Genomic DNA, 19,786 nt, shown 5'->3' on the forward strand with positions numbered 1-19,786 from the left:
ACTTAGCAGCAGTAGCAGCAGCACACACTGTCTCTGCCTCAGGCCTGACCTTCAGGGATCAGAGATTTTCTCGTGTGTGTGTGTGTGTGTGTGTGTGTGTGTGTGTGTGTCCGTGTGTGTCTGTGTGTGTTGGGCGTGGGGAGGGTAGCCAGCCAGCCAGTCATGGAGGGGATCCTGTTGCGGTAGGCTCCCGGCTTCCTGAAAAAATCCACTCAAGATTGCCGGCCTCTTGTTTTTCAGGCTTCAGTTGGGGCGCTGAGGATGGCGAATTTCTGCTGGGGACCAATCCTGCGGGCCAAGCCGGTTGCTAGGAAGTGACCGGGAGGAGGGGCGAGAGAGCGGTTGGCCAGAGAGAGGCGGGAAAAGCGCGTTGCTAGGGAACTCGGCTCCTCTCACTGCTCTCCGGAGAGATGAACTAGGCATGCGCACTAGTGACGTAACCGCCGGCGCGCCGCGGTTTGAAAGGCCCGAGCTTCCTGCGCTTGCGCAGTAAAGGCCGCCCGGGGCGCACCCCCTGTGAGCCTCCCAAACTCAGACCTTCGTGCATCTCTTGGGTCAGGCGAAGCCCACACGACGTTGACATGCCGGAGATCCGCCTCCGCCATGTGGTGTCCTGCAGTAGCCAGGACTCGGTGAGGGACTGGCGTGGGGGAGGGTGGAAGAAGTAAAGGAATTCGTCAGCGGGCTCTAGAACTTTTGGAGTCTCAAAGGTGTTGAAAAATATTCCGTATGCGGGGTGCTAAGAAAGAGCTTTATTGGGGTCCTTAAGAATTGCAGTTTGGGAGACAGGTTCCGGTAAACGGAGGGTTGGCAGAGGGAATCAGGAGTTTATAAGAGGACAGAGGTCAGCAGGTTGTTAAAGCCGTGTGGAGAGAATTCTAATTGACTGTGATACACGGAAAGAAATATTTGGCTTTAAAGAAGAAGCAGTCCTGAGTTACCAGAGGGTAAGGGTCTGACACGTACGTTGAGGTTCTGGCACATATTCTGGATGCCTGTGTGAATACAATAAGTGGTTAAAAGGTCAGATTCCACTGTAGCTGCGACCTGCTTGGTCAGAATTCCTCAGTGGCCCCCCGGTCAATTTTAGAGAACACTTTTAGCAATACGGACTTCATTTTGGTTTTCCATTCACAAAGGGGACTTTGTGGAATTCTAGGAGGGTCATGGGAGAATTTCTGGGAGGCCATAGGGAATTCTGGAGAAATGTGGATAGAGGAATTTGCTGAGAGAAAAGGAGGGTGTTTTGCTTCCTGGGAAGGAGCAGAGGTGAATTTCTAGGGGAGAATGTTGGAGGGGACTCGAGGTAGAGTGTGGGGGGATTTATTATTTTAACACTAGAAGGTTTTGTATTGGGGTACAGCCTGATAACAATGTTGTAAGTTTCAGGTGAACAGCAAAGGGACTCACACATACATATACATGTATCCATTCTTCCTGAAACCCCAGAGTGTGGGGGGATTAATAAAGAAACTGAAACCTCGGTGATATCAGAGGGCTTGAGAGAACTCTCAGACTAATCTGAGAGCTGGGGACATAGCTCTAACCTCTGAACCCTAACGTTCACTTTTCTACTCTTCTCTCCAGACCTACTGTGCAGAAAACCTTCTCAAGGCAGACACTTACCGTAAATGGCGGGCAGCCAAGGCGGGTGAGAAGACCATCTCTGTGGTGCTCCAGGTGATTCTGCCAGCTGCCCCCTACCATCTTTTTTTTCCCCCCCCTCTCTGCTGGGTGGCGTGTGGGATCTTAGTTCTCTGACCAGGAACGAAACTGGAGCCCCCTGCCCTGGAAGCTCAGAGTCTTAACTACTGGACCCCCAGAGAAGTCTCCCTCCCTCCATCTCCTTAATAGAAAGCTGAGGTCCAGGGTCCGGACTCTACTCTGGAGTTAACTGGCAGTGAGCTGAGGCACTGTCTCTTTGGTCCCCACCACCTCACCTGACAATGAGCAGTGTCCCTGTGCCCTTAGCAGAGGAGATGGGTGATGCAAGGACTAGGCCAGGAATGAATCCGTGTGTGGTCCAGGCAGGTTGCTGCTCTTTTCAGAGCCTTATCATCCTCAGTTGGAAGAGAGTAAACCATTGCCACGCATTCTGCCTTCTCAAGGCCCTGAGCTTAGGACTGGAAGGTGTCTCATATCATCTAAGGCAATCAACCGCATTTTAAAGATGGGGAAACTGAGGCCTGGGAAGGGCCAAAGTGAAGTGGCCAGTCTTAGTGACCATTGTGGAATGCAGAGTGCTTTGGTACGAGCTTGGTGAAGTTGGAGGGAGCAAAGGGAAAAGGGGAGCTTGACCCAGGATGGTGACAGACTTCCCAACAGGCTCTTCCCATCAGGTATAAGGAACTGGTGGGAGAAGCAAGCTAGCGTGTTCCCAGGGGCTGCCTGGGGGTTGCCCTGCGTGATCTGGCTCTGCAGGGTGTCAGATGGTGTTGGAGCTGTTATCACCCCTCATACCTGGCGGTGCTGAGAGCTGAGCCCAGTGTGGGTGCTCTAGACACCTTTTTCTTCTATGTGTCCATATGTTGACTTCTTTTCTCTTTTATATTTATTCATATTTGGCTGCGTTGGGTCTTAGTTAAGGCATGTGGGATCTAGTTACCTGGCCAGGGTTGGGAACCTGGGCGCCCTGCATTGGGAGCATGGAGTCGTATCTACTGAACCTCCTGGGAAGTCACTGTCTTTTTCTTTTTTTAATTTTTGGCCACACCACATGACACTTTGGAGCCTTAGTTCCTCAGCTGCGTATTGAACCTGCCCCCAGCCCCCTGCCCCGTTGGAGGCATGGATTATTAACCACTGGACCACCAGGGAAGTCCTCCACTTCTTGATTTTGGCCGCATTCATCCCTCCAATGTAAGGGTGTTTGGGGAGTGATGCTGGGGACAAGGCCTACCAGATTGTGTTAAATATATTATCGTCTGTCTTACCCTGTGGCTCTGCAAATGTTTTGGTTCATAAACCTTTTTACAAATTAGAGAGAAGCTAAGAATTCTCCTCCCAGGAATTATACTCAAAGTCACAAGATTTTGTGAGTTATTTTTGGACTTTTAATATTTCATAGTTCCCTAAGGTAGTATAGTCAGATTTATGAGAGCTAATGGTTTATTCAGAGTTACTAATGTTTGGGAATACCCTGGTGGGCCAGTGCTTAGGATTCCACTCCATGCCACGAGGCCCAGGTTCAATGCCCAACTTGGGAAAATGCCCCCCACCCCAGAAAAAAAAACCCTGGCAGTTACCATTCTAAATGCCTCATATGGGTTAGTTCATTGAATCCTTAGAAAAATCCCATCACCTCCAATCTATTATTATCCCCTTGTATGATGAAGAAGCTAGGCCCAGAGAGGTTATACAATTCGCCTAGAGCCGGTATTTTCAACTGAGAGAGAGATGCAGGTGGCTGATAAATTAATCTCAGGTGGAATTCAAGTCCCCATCTCTCCCTCTTACTCTCCCTGTGACCTCAGGCAAATGGTTTCATTTCTCAGAAGCTGTTTTCTCATCCGTCCATGGAAGATAATGTGATGGGAGCCCAGGGTTACCGTGAAAATGTGGTGACATAATGTTTTCAGAAGTGCTGTGTCACCACGCAGGTGTTTGTGTAAAGCGGGGGATTCACGTGTGTATTACTGGATGATCTTGCTGGACTCTTTTATGATCAGGAACATCTCGTTTAATTCTGTACCACTGTTGCAGTGGGAGCAAGAAGAGACAGGAAGTGGGGAGTGAGAGAGCCAGAGGAGCCAGACGAGGCTCAGGCTTCTCTGGCCTGGGAGACCGACGGGGACATGGCAGGACGTAGAGCCGGGGGGCAGCCTGAGAAGGTCATCCGCTGGTTGGATGCCAGCTTTGCCGTGGCTTTGGGACACACAAGGAACAGTATCCAAGGGACAGTTAGGGATTGGGCCTGGAGCTGGAGACAGAGCTGTAGGAGTTGTCAGCGCAGAGACAGGCCCTGGAGACTTGAGGGTGGATGGATTCATTTGTGGCTTCATTCATCGCAGCGCCTTCTGCAGGCCCAGCGCTGTTGTAGGCACATAGTGCCGCAGACATCCCAAGACAAACATCTGACCTGTGGAGATTTTATATTTGCAAGGGAAGACCGACAGATCAGTAAGTCAAACGTATGTCCGATGACGAGCGCTGGGGAGGATGTTACAGTCAGGAGGAATGAGGAGTGTCTCCAGTGGGAGAGGAGGCGGTGGCAAGGAGTTTTTTGACTTTAAAAATATATATATTATTTACTTATTTGGCTGAGTTGGGTCTTACTGGTGGCGTGCAGTATCCTTTAGTTGTGGGATGTGGGATGTAGTTCCCTGACCAGGGATGGAACTTGGGTCCCCTGTGTTGGGAGGGTGGGAGTCTCAGCCCCTGGACCACCAAGCACGTTCCAAGATGTTGAGGTTTTACCACAAGGATTGAAACTGTGGAGTTGGAAAGCACTGTTGGCGTGTAGTCTGGCAGTTGGTCTGAATTTCTCTGCCGGTCATTACCTGTGTGCGACACGTGAGGCATTGATTTTCCTGTCTGCATCTCGGTTTCCCCATCCGTAAGGCTGGGGGAGTTAACTGACCCTTCCTCCCAGTGTGGTCTTGAGGATTCAGTGATGCCTGGCCCAGGAAGAGCTTTGCTCAGCATGGTAGACAGAATAACAGCCCCCTAAAGGTGTCACAGTCTTCACTGGTGACTCAGTGGTAAAGAATCTGCCTGCTGATGCAGGAAACACAGGTTCAATCCCTGGGTTGGGAAGATCCCCTGGAGAAGGAAAGAGCAACCCACTCCAGTATTCTTGCCAGGGATGTTGCATGGACAGAGGAGCCCAGTGGGCTACAGTCCCTGGGGTGGCAAAGAGCTGGACATGACTGGCCAGCTGAGTGTGCACACACACAAAGTTGTCTGCATCCTAATCCCCAGAACCTATGCATGTGTCCTTTACATGGAGAAAGAGACTTTGTGAGCATATTTAAAAAATACTTATTTGGCGGCATTGAGTCTTAGCTGGGGCGTGCGGGATCTTCCGTCTTCGTTGTGGTGTGCGCAGTCCTTTAGCTGGAGCCTGTGACCTCTTAGCTGCAGCTTGTGGGATGTGGTTCCCCGACTAGGGTTCAAACCCAGACCCTCTGCATTGGGAGGGCAGAGTGTTAGCCACTGCACCACCAGAGAAGTCCCTGTAAGGATCTCAAGGAGGGGGGATGGGCCTGGATGAATTGGGGGGAAGCAGTGTCATCACAAGGGTCCTTATCAGGGAAGGAGGGAGACAGGAGAACCAGAGAGGAGCTGTGGGGATGGAAGCAGAGGCTGGAGCGATGCCACTGCTGGCTCTGGAGCTGGAGGAAGGGGCCACCACCAAGGAGGGCAGGGGGCTCTAGAAGCTCAGACAAGATGAGGGAACGATTCTCCCCCAGAATGTCTAGAAGGAAGGCAGCCCAGCTGTCACTGGCTTTAGCCCAGCCTCATGACATCTGGTAAGTTACACAGTTGCTTCCTGTCTCAGTGGCTCGCCTATGAAGTGGAGATAAAGATAGATCCTGGCTCCCAGAGGTGTCGGCGGTCTTACAGGTACTACAGGGCTGCCACACTGTTTACACTTAGGTGCGGCCACAGTGGCTGTGCGTTGCAATGATTAGCATTCCGTGTCCCGTCAACTCCTTTCAGAAGTGGGGAGCCCCCCCTTCACTCATGAGGAAACTGCAGCTCAGAGAGGTTTTATGTCACCCAGAACTGCACAGCTTGGCAGTGGCAGGGCTGGATTTGAACTCGGGCTGGCCTCCTCACAAGCCCAGGCTCCTTCCTCCGATGTAGGGACGTTCCTGTCTGTAGCAGGGTGCCAGCAGAGTCTCCAGGCCACCTCCCAGTTGGGAGGTGACATTGCAAATTGGGCCATCACATGTTCCTGGCTGTGTGGGGCGGTGGACTAGGAACTTTTGGGGGATCACAGTCACTTCTAATTCTGTGAGCCAAATCAAACAACCCCAGAAACTTTCCAGGTGGTCCAGTGGTTAGGAATCCTTGCAATACAGGGGCTACAGGTGTGATCCCTAGTCCGGGATCTAAGATCCCATGTGCCTTGGAGTAACTAAACTCGGTCATCCAAACAAAGGATCCTACAATGAAGATCCCCAGTGTCGCAACTGAGACCCAAGTTAGCCAAATAAATAAATAATAATATTAAAAGCCCCAGGATAGAAAGTAGGAGATTGCTTCAGCCCCTGTAGCTGCCTCCACGCCCACATGACTTTCTATGCGTTTACGTCAGATGGGACTGTCAGAGACTTTGGGGGAAGACCTCCTACAGTCAGTTCTTGTTTTTGGCCGTGCTGGGTCTTCACTGCTTTAGCGTGGCCTTCCTCTAGTTGCATCCAGCAGGGGCTACTCTCTGGTTGCAGTGAGTGGGCTTCTCATTGCAGTGGCTTCTCTTGTTTCGGAGCACGGGACACAGGCTTCAGTAGTTACGGCACATGGGTCAGCAGTTGCACCTCATGGGCTCTAGAGCACAGGCTCAGTAGTTTTGGCTCATGGGCTTAGTTGCTCTGTGGCATGTGGAATCTTCCCGAGCCAGGGGTCAAACCCCTACACTGGCAAGCGGACTCTTATCCCCCGAGCCACCAGGGAAATTCAGTTCTTTTCTTTTTTTAACAAATAATCATTGAGCAGTGACTAATAACACTTCCTGACTGGTAGCTACAGGGTGCCTGCTGTATGCCATGCCCTGTGAATGTGGTATTTATGTGCATAATCCTACATAGGGTGATCATCCCCACTTTACAGATGAGGAAACTGAGGCTCCAAGAGCTGAGCTGACAAGGCCCTATAGCTAGGGAGTGGCAGAGATGGGACTCAAACCCAGAGTCCGTGGTGAGCCAAACCAGACCAGGCCCCTACCCTCGGAGCATCCATGGGATCCTGTGTGATTGCTGGCAGGGGCAACTGGTGTGCCCTTTGTCTGCATAGCACCGCCAAGGAGAGCTCCGTGGTGCCGGGTCAGAAGCCGGTCAGGCAGAGTCTGGTGGAGCCGGCAACGTGGGTGCCGGGTTGTAGACAATCGGTCAGCGTCTGTTTTCCAACTCTGACTCCACATCCTGTGCTGTGTACAGGGGACACGGTGGCAGCCTGCAGCCCTGCTCCCTCTGTCACTGAGTTGACTTGGCAACGAGACAAGGTGGCCCGGATGGGGGTCGTCCATCTTCTGAGGTCCCACAGGGAAGCCAGGTGGGGCGTGGGACAGAGCGGCACTGACCTGGGCCTTGCCTCCCCTGCAGTTGGAGAAGGAGGAACAGATCCACAGCGTGGACATCGGGAATGACGGCTCGGCCTTCGTGGAGGTACTGGTGGGCAGCTCGGCCGGAGGTGCCGGGGAGCAGGACTATGAGGTGAGCTGGGCCTTGAGGTGTGCCCCCCACTGATCCCTGCCCCAGATGCCCCCATTGCCACACCAGGGTTTCCTAGCCCCTGGGCCACCTCAGCCCTTCAGAGGAGCCCAGGGCTCAAAGAGATAAAGAGCCAACCCAGGTGATAAACTGTGTGCCAAAACGGCATCACAGTTGCAGAAAGAACCAAAGGCACCTCTGTGTTTTACGACTCAGGCATCTTAGTGGCTCAGCTGGTAAAGAATCTGCCTGCAGTGCAGGAGGCCCAGGTTCAATCTCTGGGTCGAGAAGATACCCTGGAGGAGGGCATGGCAACCCACTCCAATATTCTTGGGCTTCCCAGGGGGCTGAGTGGTAAAGAATCTGCCTGCAATGCAGGAGACCCAGGTTCAATCCCTGGATCAGGAAGATCCACTGGAGAAGGGAATGGCAACCCACTCCAGTGTTCCTGCCTGGAGAATCCTATGGACAGAGGAGCCTGGCAGGTTACAGTCCATAGGGTCGCAGAGAGTCGGACAGGACCGAGCAACTAACACTTTCCCTTTCCCTGCTTGAGAGCAAAACTGCTTTTATCTGGTCCCAGAACTTCTCCAAGATGTCCCGGCAAATTGACATTCCAAATTGCTTGGGGCGCCTCTGTGAGCTACTTGATTCGTGACAAAAGTGTATGAGTCTCTTGCTGTATTACGAATATTTTAAATGTTGACCCAATCCCTTTTTTTAAAATGAATTAAATTAATGCAAGCAGGACTGGGGAGATCATAATGAGCCAGCTGGTGAGTCAGCCAAATGTTTTGGGGAAAAATAAACATATTGTGGGAGAAGGCAATGGCACCCCACTCCAGTACTCTTGCCTGGAAAATCCCGTGGATGGAGAAGCCTGGTGGGCTGCAGTCCATGGGGTCGCTAAGAGTCGGACACGACTGAGCGACTTCCCTTTCACTTTTCATTTTCATGCATTGGAGAGGGAAATGGCAACCCACTCCAGTATTCTTGCCTGGAGAATCCCAGGGACGGGGGAGCCTGGTGGGCTGCCGTCTATGGGGTCGCACAGAGTCGGTCACGACTGAAGCCACTTAGCAGCAGCAAACATATTGTGAAAAAGAGAGTTTATAATTTTAAGTGAATGAATCTGTTTTCTACAAGAAATGGTTTTTTCCTCGCAGTGAGAAATTGTTTTTAATTGAAGTATATTTTGCGTATAATAAAACGCACAGGTCATCGTTCTGACAGATGTACATACCTGGGTAACCATCCCCCAGATCGAGACATAAAACACTGGACTTCCCTGGTGTTCCAGCAGTTCAGACTCTGCCTTCCATTGCAGAAGTCCTGGGTTCGATCCCTGGTTGGGGAACTAAGGCCCCACATACTTTGGAGTGTGCCCCAAAAAAAAGAAAAGAAAAATGACACAGAGCATCACCGGCCTACCTGCAAGCTCCCTCGTGTCACTTGGGTCACTTCTCCCACCCTCAGCTCAGGCCGCCACACCTCTTTTCTGTCACTGCAGACTAGTTTTGCCTTTCCTAGAATTACATATAAGTGGCGTTACAGTATGCGGTCTTCAGGTATTTCTGTGTGTGTGGCTGGCTTCTTTTGCTCTATACTGGTTTTTGAGGGTCTAACATATTGTGTATAGGTTAGCGGCCTGTTCCGCCTTATTGCTGAGAAGTTTCACTGGAAGCGGAGATCTCAACGTGTTCCTCCATTCTCTTGTTGACGGGCCTCTGGACTGTGGCCACTTTTTGGTGGCTATTTTTGTCCGCACCTCTCGGCTTTCAGGATCTTAGTTCTCCAGGCAGGGATTGAACGCAGACCCCAGGAGTGCAAAGTGCAAAGGAGTGAAAGTGCAAAGTCCCCTCAACACTAGACCGCCAGGGAACTCCCCGCCACTTTTTGATTATTATGAACACAACTGCTGTGAACCTTCTTGTACAAGCCTCTGGATAGAGATCTCTTTGGGGTAAATACTTAAAAGAGTTGAATTGCAGTGTCTTCAGGTAGATCTCTGTTTTAACCTTATTGGAAAAGTGAAAGTGAAGTCGCTCAGTCATGTCCGACTCTTTGTGACCCCATGGACGGTAGCCTACCAGGCTCCGCAGTCCATGGGATTTTCTAGGCAAGAATACTGGAGTGGGCTGCCATTTCCTTCTCCAGGGGATCTTCTCGACCCAAGGATCAAAGCCAGGTCTCCTGCACTGCAGACAGACGCTTTACCATCTGAGCCACCAGGGAAGCCCAGACTACAGCTTCTAGTATTGTGGTGGTTTAGTCACTAAAGTCGTGTCTGACTCTTGCAACCCCGTGGACTGTAGCCTGCTAGGTTCCTCTGTCCATGGGATTCTCCAGGCAAGGATACTGGAGTGGGTTGCCATTTCCTTCTGCAGCCTTATTAGAAATGGATAGTTTTCCAGAGTGGTTTATTCCGTTTTACATTCCCTTCAGCAGTATATGGGCTCCACACCCTTATTTATACTTGATGTTGCCAGTCTTTATTTATGTCGCTGGGCCAGGTCTTAGTTGTGGTCATATGTGGCATGCAGGATCTAGTTCCTTGACCAGGGATCAAACCCAGGCTCCTTGCATTGGAAGTGCAGAGTCCTAGCCCCTGGACCACCAGTGAGGTCCTGCCAGTCTTTTAAATGAATATGTGTGTTGAATTTTATCAAGTACTTTTTCCATCATGCAAGGTACATTCCAACCAGTGAGGTTTTCCTTGAACACACATTCTTATTCTAAAGGTTCTAGGGGATTCCCTGGTGGTCCAGTGGTTAGGATAGGAGGGCATGGCAACCCACTCCAGTATTCTTGCCTGGAGAGTCCCATGGGCAGAGGAGCCTGGAAGGCTACGGTCCATAGGATCACGAAGAGTCGGACATGAGTGAAGTGACTTAGTTAGCATGCACACGTGGCGGCCCAGTGTTTACGATGCCACTGTCATTGCCAGGGGCCCAGATTCAATCCATCTCTGGTTGGGGAACTAAAATCCCACAGGCTGTGCAGTGTGATGAAAAATAACAATAATAAAATAAAGGTTTTATAAGGTGCGAAAAGGCAAATTGATGGCACGTTATGTTTTAAAGAGTTTATTTAAGCCGACAACTTGAATCAAAAACTAGGTAGCCAAAACTAAAAAATTATTAGAGGTGCTTTGTGGGTGGGCTAGGACAAAGGTTTTTAGAGCGAAAACAGGAAAGCAGAGCAGAGCAATTATGTAATTGGCTTGAGCGTGAACTTTTTAAATTAATCATTTTTATTGGGCTACAGTTCCTTTCCAATGTTGTGTTAGTCTCCACTGTGCAGCAAAGTGAATCAGCTGCACGTGCACACATATCCCCTCCCTCCTGGATTTCCTCCCCATTGAGGTCAGCACAGAGCCCTGAGTGCAGCGCCCTGCGCTGTACAGAAGGATCTCATCAGCCATCTCTGCCCGACAGGGTATCAGGAGGATACGCGTGTCGGTCCCAATGTCCCAGTCCACCCCACCTCCCTGGAGCTTAATCGATTTTCTTATTTGGGAAAATCGAGGGGCTTGGCTGTTCACGATTAGTTGATTTCATTTTCTTAGATTGGAGTTCCAACTCTGGCTTAAATTTTGATTGGTTTACTGCAGCTACCTAAGGCGTTAGAGTCACCCAGTCTAATGGCCTCCTTGTTTAAAATTTTACATAAAATCAACCATCTTTGGGGCAATTAAAGATGCCTTTCTTCCTGAGTTGGAGCTCATGCTTTGAACTCCCTGTTCTCCCTGTTCACATCACGTTGTTGTTCAGTCACTAAATCCCTTCTGACTCTTTTCAACCCTATGGACTGCGGCACTCCAGGCTTCCCTGTTCTTCACTGTCTCCCAGAGATTGCTCAAACTCTTTTCCATTGAGTTGGTGATGCCATCCAACCACCTCATCCTCTGTCACCCACTTCTCCACTTGCCCTCAGTCTTTCCCAGCATCAAGGTCTTTTCCACCGAGGTGGCTGTTTCTATCAGGTGGCCAAAGTATTCCTGCCGTGTAGAACCCTTTGATTCAATCAGGCTCTGTGTCACCTGAAGTCAGTAACAAGGCAGACACCAACATGAGTGCCACCCACTGTATCAGTCAGGGTCCCACCAGGAGGCAGAAATCACACCAGTTAGTTTAACAGAGAGAATTAATGTAAAGAATTAGTAACTAAGTATTGAACTAAAGAGGCCAGAAGACACAGGTAGAACACAGAAGCAACTGCTGGGAGCAGCCACCACCCTTAGGGTTGGAGGAACAAAAGGAAGAGGTTGGAATTGTTGAAATGTGGGTGTTTTGAAGCTTGGAGGTGAACCCTTGGGGCTGAAACTCAGATCCTGAGGAGGGGGTGATCCCTAGCTGGTTCTGGTCTACCCTGAGAATGTGCGGTGAGGCTAGTTCTACAGGTCCTGGGATGCTGCAAACTGAATTCACTTGTGCAGCTCCCTCCACCCACCCCCCACCCCCAACCTCCCGGGAAGAACTGCTGCACAAGCGGCAGCAAAGCACACCTGAGATGCTGCCCACCTGATCTGCAAGAATCCACCTCCCTTCTTCAGCCTTGCAGCCTCTCTCTCTCTCTCTAGCTCCCCCTGCTGGCGGAGACTGACAAGGAGCAGCTGTCAATTAGAAATGTCTCCAGCGTCCCAGAGCTGAGACACCAGTGTGGAATTTTTTTTAATATAAAAAAAGTTTTTTAAATTTTTCTTCTTTTTGATTTTTCCATTATATTCCTTTATTATTTTATATATTTGATTTTTTTATTTTTCAAAGATGGGTCTGAACTGAGAAACAGTCAAAAAATTTTTTAAATTGATTAATTTATTTGTTTGGCTGTGCCAGGTCTTAGTCATGACACACTAAGATCTTCAGTCTTCATTACAGTACGTGGGATCCAGTTCCCTGACCAGGGATCGAACCCAGGCCCCCTGCATTGGGAATGCAGTCTTAGCCACTGGGCCGCCAGGGAAGTCCAGAGACAGTCAATTAATAGTGGGTGTGTCTCCCCTACTCTTTGGTTTCTGGGCTGTTCCTTCGGGCCCTAACACTTCCCTTCTGCTCCCTCAGTTGTGCATTTCTGAAAAGTCATTGTGAATATCCTCTGCTGGGGCCTGCCGATCTGGGAGGGTTCCCAAGGCTGTGCAGCCCTCTGCATGTCCAGATATGGAAGACTCTGGAGGAATTTAGAGAAGGGTGGTTCAGGTCTGGGAGTAGAAGGATCCCTCTGGGGCCTGTGTCAGGGATGACCGACAGGACACCCAGGAAGAAGAGAAGCGTCTGAAAGCCTTGAGCGCTGAGGTAGAGCTGGGTCTGGAGACCCCCTAGTCTCTGCTCAGGCCCCTGCGCTCTTCCATTCCCTAGGAGGTGTCATTGCCACCAGCCAGGCCTGGTCCTTAGCCACTCTGCCTTTTCCCAGGTCCTTCTGGTCACCTCGTCTTTCATGTCCCCTGCCGAGAGTCGCAGTGGCTCAAACTCCAACCGCGTTCGTATCTTTGGGCCTGACAAGCTGGTCCGGGCAGCAGCAGAGAAGCGCTGGGACCGAGTCAAAATTGTCTGCAGCCAGCCCTACAGCAAGGTACCCAGGGTGGGAGCGGGGTCCTTGGTCCCGCACCACGGGAGAGGCGAGAGGCTGATACTGAGTCCCCGAGGGCTGGGAGGGCCGGACAGTCCGCCTCCCCGGGGAATTACAAGGAGGCTGGGCCCCTGCGTTCTCTGAAATTGGCTTTCCGTCCTCCCCATATAGGAATCTTGGCTTCCTGCAGGGAGATTGGGAAGGGTGACCTGCAAGGTCTCACGAGAATTGGGAGGGGGATCTGCTGACTTGTGGGAGATGTGTGGCTTCTTAGAGCGGGGCCTCAGAGTTAGCATCGTGAGATCTGGAGTCAGAACGCTGGTTTAAAACCTGGCTGCTGCACTCCTTAGCTCTGTGATCTCAGGCTAGTGACTTCACCTTTCTGGCCATCCTGGGATCCAGGATCCTTCCATCTCATGGTTCTGCATCCATCCAGCAGAGGAGGAAAGAGCCGGGAGCATTTCTGACTCACGGAAGTGGCACACGGCCCTCCTTCCCATTCCTTGGGCAGGAAATTGGCAGGCAGGGTGGATTTGCCTAGACACCCTGCAGCCTTTGGCAGTTGCTCTGAGGCTCAAGGGCTGAGCATGTAAAGGGCTTTGTGCTGAACCTGACCCCAAGTTAGGGCTCAGTGACAGCTTGTGGTTATTATCCTTGTCATGATCAACCAGGCAGCTCCCCAGATGTGTGTATCCATTGGAGGGAAAGAGTCAGGAAGGGGTTTCTCTAAACGAAAGGGATGGGGGCCAAGCCTTTGTCCTTGGCCAGACTCCCTGACTCCCACCCTTCCTCTCCCAGGATGCCCCCTATGGCCTGAGTTTTGTACGGTTTCACAGCCCCCCAGACAAAGACGAGGCCGAGGTCTCATCCCAGGTAAGCTCTGCTTGCCCCTGCCCAGAGCCTTCTCCCCACCTCTTCACCCTCACCTGCCAACAGCCCTCCCACTGCACTGACCTTGTGGGACCTTAGAAGGTGACCAAGCTCGGCCAGTTCCGTGTGAAGGAGGAGGATGAGAGTGCTAGCTCCCTGAAACCTGGGGCTCTCTTCTTCAGTCGTATCAACAAGACACCCCCAGGTGAGGACGGAAAGCCTGGGTCCTGAGCAAGTAAAGGCTGGGGGCCTGGATCCTGGGCCTGAGGGAGTGGGGGCTGGGGCCTGGACCCTTGGTCACTGCTGGGTCTTGGGAACAACACTTTGTGACCCAGAAGGCCTGAGGGTCCAGCCCCCTCATCCTGGATCCACTCTCCCCCTCTGCAGTGGCAGCCAGTGACCCGGCAGGACCCAGCTATGCAGCGGCTACACTGCAGGCCTCCAGCGCCGCCTCCTCAGCCTCCCCGGCCTCCAAGGCAGCAGGCAGCACCTTCAAGGTGAGATCACCAGACCCTGGGGGAGCAGAAAAGGAGGAGAGGAGCTGGAGGCCTCAGCACAACCCACCCCCTAAGCCTCAGGAGTCCCCCAAAGGCAAGAGGAAGCTGGATTTAAACCAAGAAGAAAAGAAGACCCCCAGCAAACCATCAGCTCAGCCCTCACTCCCTGCCCTCAAAAGACCCAAATGTGAGCAAACTGGATTCCTTGTTCCCACAGAGGGTCCGAGGGTAGAGGGGCGGGGATCCTGGGTCTGAGGGAAGAGGGCCTGGGGGTCTGAACTCCTGGGTCTGAGAGAGGAGGTGCTGGGAGCCTGAACTCCTGGGTGTGAAAGAGGAGAGGGGGGGTGTAGCCCTACATTTTCTAACTGAATCCACTCTCTGGCTTCCCCAGTGCCAGCTCCTGCCCGTACCCCAGCCACTCCCCGCACCCCTGCCCCAGCACGAGGGGCAGCACCAGGGAAGCCCCGAGGAGAAGGCGCTGAGCCCAAGGCCCCCCGCGCAGGCCCACAGGAGCTGGGGAAGATCCTCCAGGGTGTGGTGGTGGTGCTGAGTGGCTTCCAGAACCCCTTCCGCTCGGAGCTCCGGGACAAGGCCCTTGAGCTGGGAGCCAAGTATCGACCGGACTGGACTCCAGACAGCACGCACCTCATGTAGGCCCGCGTCCCCTCCCGTCACTCCCCGCTGCCCCTTCTCCGACTTTTCCATCTGCTCCGTCCTGCTCTCTCTGTGTCACCTCGCCTCTCTGTATCCTCTGCCTCTTGTTCTCTTTCTTTTCCTCCCTCCGCCCCTCTGTCTCTCTCCCGTGCCCCTTGTCTCTTTGCCTTTGCCGCTCAGACCGCCCTCCATTCTGCTCCCCACCAGCTGTGCCTTTGCCAACACCCCCAAGTACAGCCAGGTCCTCGGCCTCGGAGGCCGAATCGTGCGCAAAGAGTGGGTGCTGGATTGTCACCGCATGCGGCGGCGGCTGCCCTCGCGGAGGTGAGGCCTCTCTGCACACGTGTAGTTTACACACGTACACGCACACCCCAACCCTGCCCCTCATCCCCGTGCCGGGCAGCGCCAGACATCTGAGGAGAAATGAGGCTGTGGCCTGCCAGCCCGGAGTCAGCTGACTTCCCAGAGGAGGAGGGGCAGGGCTGGGAGATGGGGAGGAGAGGGAGGGCGTCCCCAGGGGTCCCAGGAGGGCTCTGGGAAGTCTGCTTAGCAAGGGAAAAGGCTGCAGGCTGGAGAAACAGCGTTCACAAAGGCTCAGGGCGGAGAATGAAGTGTTGGGACCTGTTGACATTCATTCATCTGAAACCCCTGTGCGGTGTCAGGCTGGGCTGCCCACCACTGGACCCCAGACATCGGTCCCTCCTTTTGAGAGCCTGTGACTTTGATGAGGGGCCAGACTTATTGTGAAATACTTTGGAGGGCCCACAGGGACAACGGCAGTGAGCCAGGGTTCTTCCAGGAGGAGAAGAGGTTTGCCAGGCTGAGCAGAGGCAGGAGCCGAGGCTGGGTCAGCCTGGCGTCTGTCGGGAGGAGGGGCTCCCTTAGCAGTCTGAGCCCCTGGACCACCAGGGAAGGCCCCACCACTTTAAGCCTTCTGAGTCTTCCCACGAGCCATGGCTCTACAGTGAGGGTGACTTACCAGAAAAGGGTGTCACCAGGCTGGAAACAACCATATCACGTGCAGAAGGGTCTTAACGTGGGGGCCAGGGCAGCACCGCCAGCAGGTTCACTTGCTTCTGCTGCGTGCGCACTCTGCCCTGGATTTGGGGCCGCTTGATCTCTCTGGGCCTCCATTTCCTCATCTGTAAAATGGGGCTAAAAATAGCACCCGCTTCAGGATTCAGCGACTCTGAACCTGTCAAGTGTTGGCAACAGTGCCTGGCACATAGGAAATTTGCTTTTGAGATTTTCCCCTTAATCAGTAGACATTCTAATGAGAAACTGACTTTGATGCTTTAAGGAGAGAATTATTTCTGATTTCTTTTGTTTGTTTATGAAATGAGACATTTCTTCCCTCAGAGGGAGGGGAAACCAGGGATTGCTGTAGTCTATGGTGTGGGTGGCTGAAGGTCCACGGGGCCCTTCTGGAGCTGGGAGAAGGGGCAGACCAGGAGGGAGACCACAACTGCACCCTGAGGATTTGTTTATTGATAGTAAATTCCAGCGCCTGCTGCTTCTTAAGCCCCCTCCCCACCTCCCCTGGAGGACATGTCTGCTGTTGGTCTGAGGCCCAATCCCTCCCCCAGGTACCTCATGGCTGGGTCAGGCTCGAGCAGCGAGGACGAGGGGGGCTCTCACAGCGGCGGCAGTGGGAATGAAGCCCCCAAGGCTCCCCGAAAGGTCCATGTCCCCTGCCCGGCATGGGGGAGGGTGGAGTCGGGGGGACATGGTACCCCAAACTCTCTACTCCTGTCTCCTGCGGGCACACACTCACACCCTCATTGCCCCTTCCCTCCTCCCTGACCCACCCTCCCTCCTCAGCGCCCCCAGACCAAAGCCAAGTCCCCTCAGGCAGCAGGACCTAGCTCACCCCAGAGACCCCCAACCCCAGAAGAGACCAAACCAGCCTCACCAGGGGCCCAGGAAGATAATGACGACACTGAGGCGGAGCAGTCAGGTCAGAGTCTGAGGGAGGAGCGGCTGAAGACCCAGACTCCCTCATCTAAAAGGGGAAGGAGTTCCAAGTCTGAGCTCCTGAGTCCAGCGAGATGGGGCTGGATCCCAGACAGTGGATCTGGGGGGCGGGGGGGAGGCTGCCTCCTCACCCCCAGCTGAATCTGGGGGCCGATTGAGTTGGGTGTTGGGACATCCCACCTGTGCTCAGGTGTGAGGCTGGGAGGTAGAGGCCTCAAGCTGACTAAGCGTCTGCTCACAGAAGGACAGGACAACAGGGCAGAAGACTCTGGGGACACCGAGGACGAGCTGAGAAGGTAGGGTGGGGCTGGGTGGTCAGGGTGGCCCCGACCTTGGGTGGAGGGGGAGCCGGTCTGCACGCTCCTTCCCCACCCTCCTTGGCCTCCCCAGGGTGGCCGAGCAGAAGGAAGAAAGGCAGCCCCCTGGTCAGGAGGAGAATGGTGAGGACCCGTACGCGGGATCCACAGATGAGAACACGGACCACGAGGGCCCCCCGGAGTCTCCCGACCTGCCAGTTCCCGAGCTCCCAGGTGGGAACCCCTCCTCCCGATGTGGGGTTTGCCCTGTCACTTGTCTGAGGTGACTTGCCCCAGGCCCCCCGGAATGGCCGCTGCCCACTCTGACTTGTCTCCCAGGCTCCTCGCCCTCCTCCCTGACCTTTGCCACCTCCGTATCCTCTCAGGCCTGTTCCCTTCCTGTCAGCATCCTTTCTTGTCTGTCCCGTCCTGACTTCCGCTGTGACCACCTCCCTCACAGCCCAGCCCCCCGCCAGACCCCCTTTAGCTTCTCACCCCCTGACAACAGGGGCCTCCCACTCCCTTGGCTTCAAGACCGACCCGGGGGCTTTAAGAGTCTGCAGGTACCCCGGCTGCACCCCCGGGTTCAGCTTTGTCGGTGGGGGGTGGGGCTCAGGGAATACAGATGCACCGATCTCTGTTGGGACCCGCCTTGCTATTCATCACCCCAGACGTGGGGGCAGGCGGAGCCTCTTCTGGTCAAGAATGAAAGGAGAGGGACTCCCCAGGTGGTCCAGTGGTTAACACTCCAGGTTTCCTGTGCAGGGGGCTCAGGTTTGATCCCTGGTCAAGGAACTAAGATCCTGTGTGTGGCGTGGCGCAGCCAAAAGAGAATGAAAGGAGAGCCGGACAGTCAGAGGCTCTGAGTGGAGGTGAGGGTCTGTGGCCACCGGAAAAAGCCATTTCCACCTGGTTCCTCACAAGTGATGGGCAGGAACATACTCTGATCCTCCTCCAAAGCCCCAAACGTGACCTTGGCAACTTAACAGAAAATCATGTTAAACTGGAACGAAGAGCCACCCTGAAGGGCAGCACCAGAGAAGGCACTGGTTAAAAGGAGTGGGCCAGCCAGTCGAGGAAGTGGCAGGATGTGAAATTTCCAACCCAGACCAAGTTAAGGAACTGACTGACCTGGTGTAAGAAACACATTGCCACTAATAGTATCTTTTACCATCAATGTAAAACAAAACCCCGTTAGGCCTCTCTAGAACCACTGCTTGTCAGGGATGGCTTCTGAGTCAGAGTGTCCACGGACATTCCTCACCCCATCCAGCCGCTGCGCCTGCCTTCTTGTCCAGTCTGAGTGTCCCATGGCTCCTGGCTGGCACCCCGGGACTCCAGGGGTTCACGTCGGCTCTCCCCGCCCCATCTCTCCCCTGCAGACTTTTTCCAGGGCAAACGCTTCTTCCTTTACGGGGAGTTCCCAGGGGACGAGCGGCGGACGCTCAGCCGCTATGTCACAGCCTTCAACGGGTCAGTCTCCAGGGGCGGGGGGTGGGGGGGTGGAAGGTCATGGGGAAGATGAAGAAGGAATGTACCCTGAGGGTCGACACAGGCTGTGGAGCTCCGTGCCAGCCCTGCTCGCTGTGCTGGGGCCCTGGATGCATAGCTTCCCACACCACACCCCCAAACTCCCCACCCCCGACCCCTTGACCCCCATTTCCTCTTCTCTAAAGTGAGGCTCCTCACCGCCCTTATGAAAGGATTGGTGCTGGCAGGAGCTGGCGGTTTCATGGATACGGCGAGCCTGGCACGTGGGAGTGGGGGACCCACGGGTGGCCCACAGGGGCGATGGGTGGGCATGGAGAGAGGACGGCCTCAGAGTGGTTGGGGAGGAGGGCGTCAAGAGAAGGGGCGCCGATTCTCCGCCTCTTCGCGTCTCCCGCCAGGGAGCTTGAGGACTACATGAGTGAGCGGGTCCAGTTTGTGATCACCGCGCAGGAGTGGGACCCCAGCTTTGAGGAGGTGAGTGCTGGAGGGGCAGGGAGAGGGAGGCCCCGCCTGCCCCAGCGCATCCCCCAGCCCCTCCTGGCTGACACGTTCCTGCCTGTACCCGTCCCACTGCCCCCCGCCCCTTGCAGGCCTTGACGGACAACCCCTCTCTGGTGTTCGTCCGCCCCCGCTGGATCTACAGTTGCAACGAGAAGCAGAAGTTACTTCCCCACCAGCTCTACGGGGTGGTGCCCCAGGCATGAAATATGTGTGCACACACATGGACGCATACACACACGCACATATGTGCACGCATACACACACACCCACACGAGTTTAATAAAGGAGACTTTGCTTGGAGCAGCTGCCCCTCCGCTCGCGCCTCTGAGAACCCCCTCAGGCTCCCTGCTTTCTGTCTCAGGTTCAGTTCCACTCGCCTCTGAAGGCCGGGTCTGTGGGCCACCTGATGGCTCCTGTCCTGGAGTCTGCGGAAGAGCTCTCTGTCCTGGGCCTGGTTGGGGAGGAGCTCCTTGTTACTCTCCCTGGTGCCTCCCCGCTTTGGCAGCAGGTGGCAGGGGATTGGGAATCTGACACTCAGCACCGCCGCTCAGCTGGTTTGGAT

At 53.9% G+C, this 19,786-nt stretch overlaps 1 protein-coding gene across 4 annotated transcripts; it reads left to right on the forward strand.

The window, feature by feature from the left end:
- The first annotated feature begins 297 nt into the window (after window positions 1–297).
- Window positions 298–19,524, forward strand: XRCC1 (X-ray repair cross complementing 1). Of its 4 annotated transcripts, none has more exons than XM_070387598.1 (17): window positions 299–632; window positions 1,588–1,680; window positions 7,266–7,376; window positions 12,786–12,944; window positions 13,740–13,814; window positions 13,911–14,016; window positions 14,199–14,308; window positions 14,390–14,495; window positions 14,700–14,958; window positions 15,170–15,286; window positions 16,549–16,642; window positions 16,784–16,919; window positions 17,178–17,232; window positions 17,327–17,466; window positions 18,615–18,705; window positions 19,122–19,197; window positions 19,314–19,524. In XM_070387598.1, exons 1-17 carry the CDS (start codon window positions 582–584, stop codon window positions 19,425–19,427), a joined length of 1,893 nt encoding a protein of 630 aa, XP_070243699.1. In that variant the 5' UTR covers window positions 299–581; the 3' UTR covers window positions 19,428–19,524. The 4 variants fall into 4 exon arrangements, with proteins under 4 accessions (XP_070243698.1, XP_070243699.1, XP_005897376.1 ...); XM_005897314.3 differs by having other exon boundaries at window positions 300–632; window positions 14,384–14,495; XM_070387597.1 differs by having other exon boundaries at window positions 298–632; window positions 14,199–14,495; window positions 17,181–17,232.
- Window positions 19,525–19,786: the final 262 nt, after the last annotated feature.

This window comes from Bos mutus, chromosome 18, assembly GCF_027580195.1.
Source record: "Bos mutus isolate GX-2022 chromosome 18, NWIPB_WYAK_1.1, whole genome shotgun sequence".
NCBI lineage: Eukaryota > Metazoa > Chordata > Mammalia > Artiodactyla > Bovidae > Bos > Bos mutus.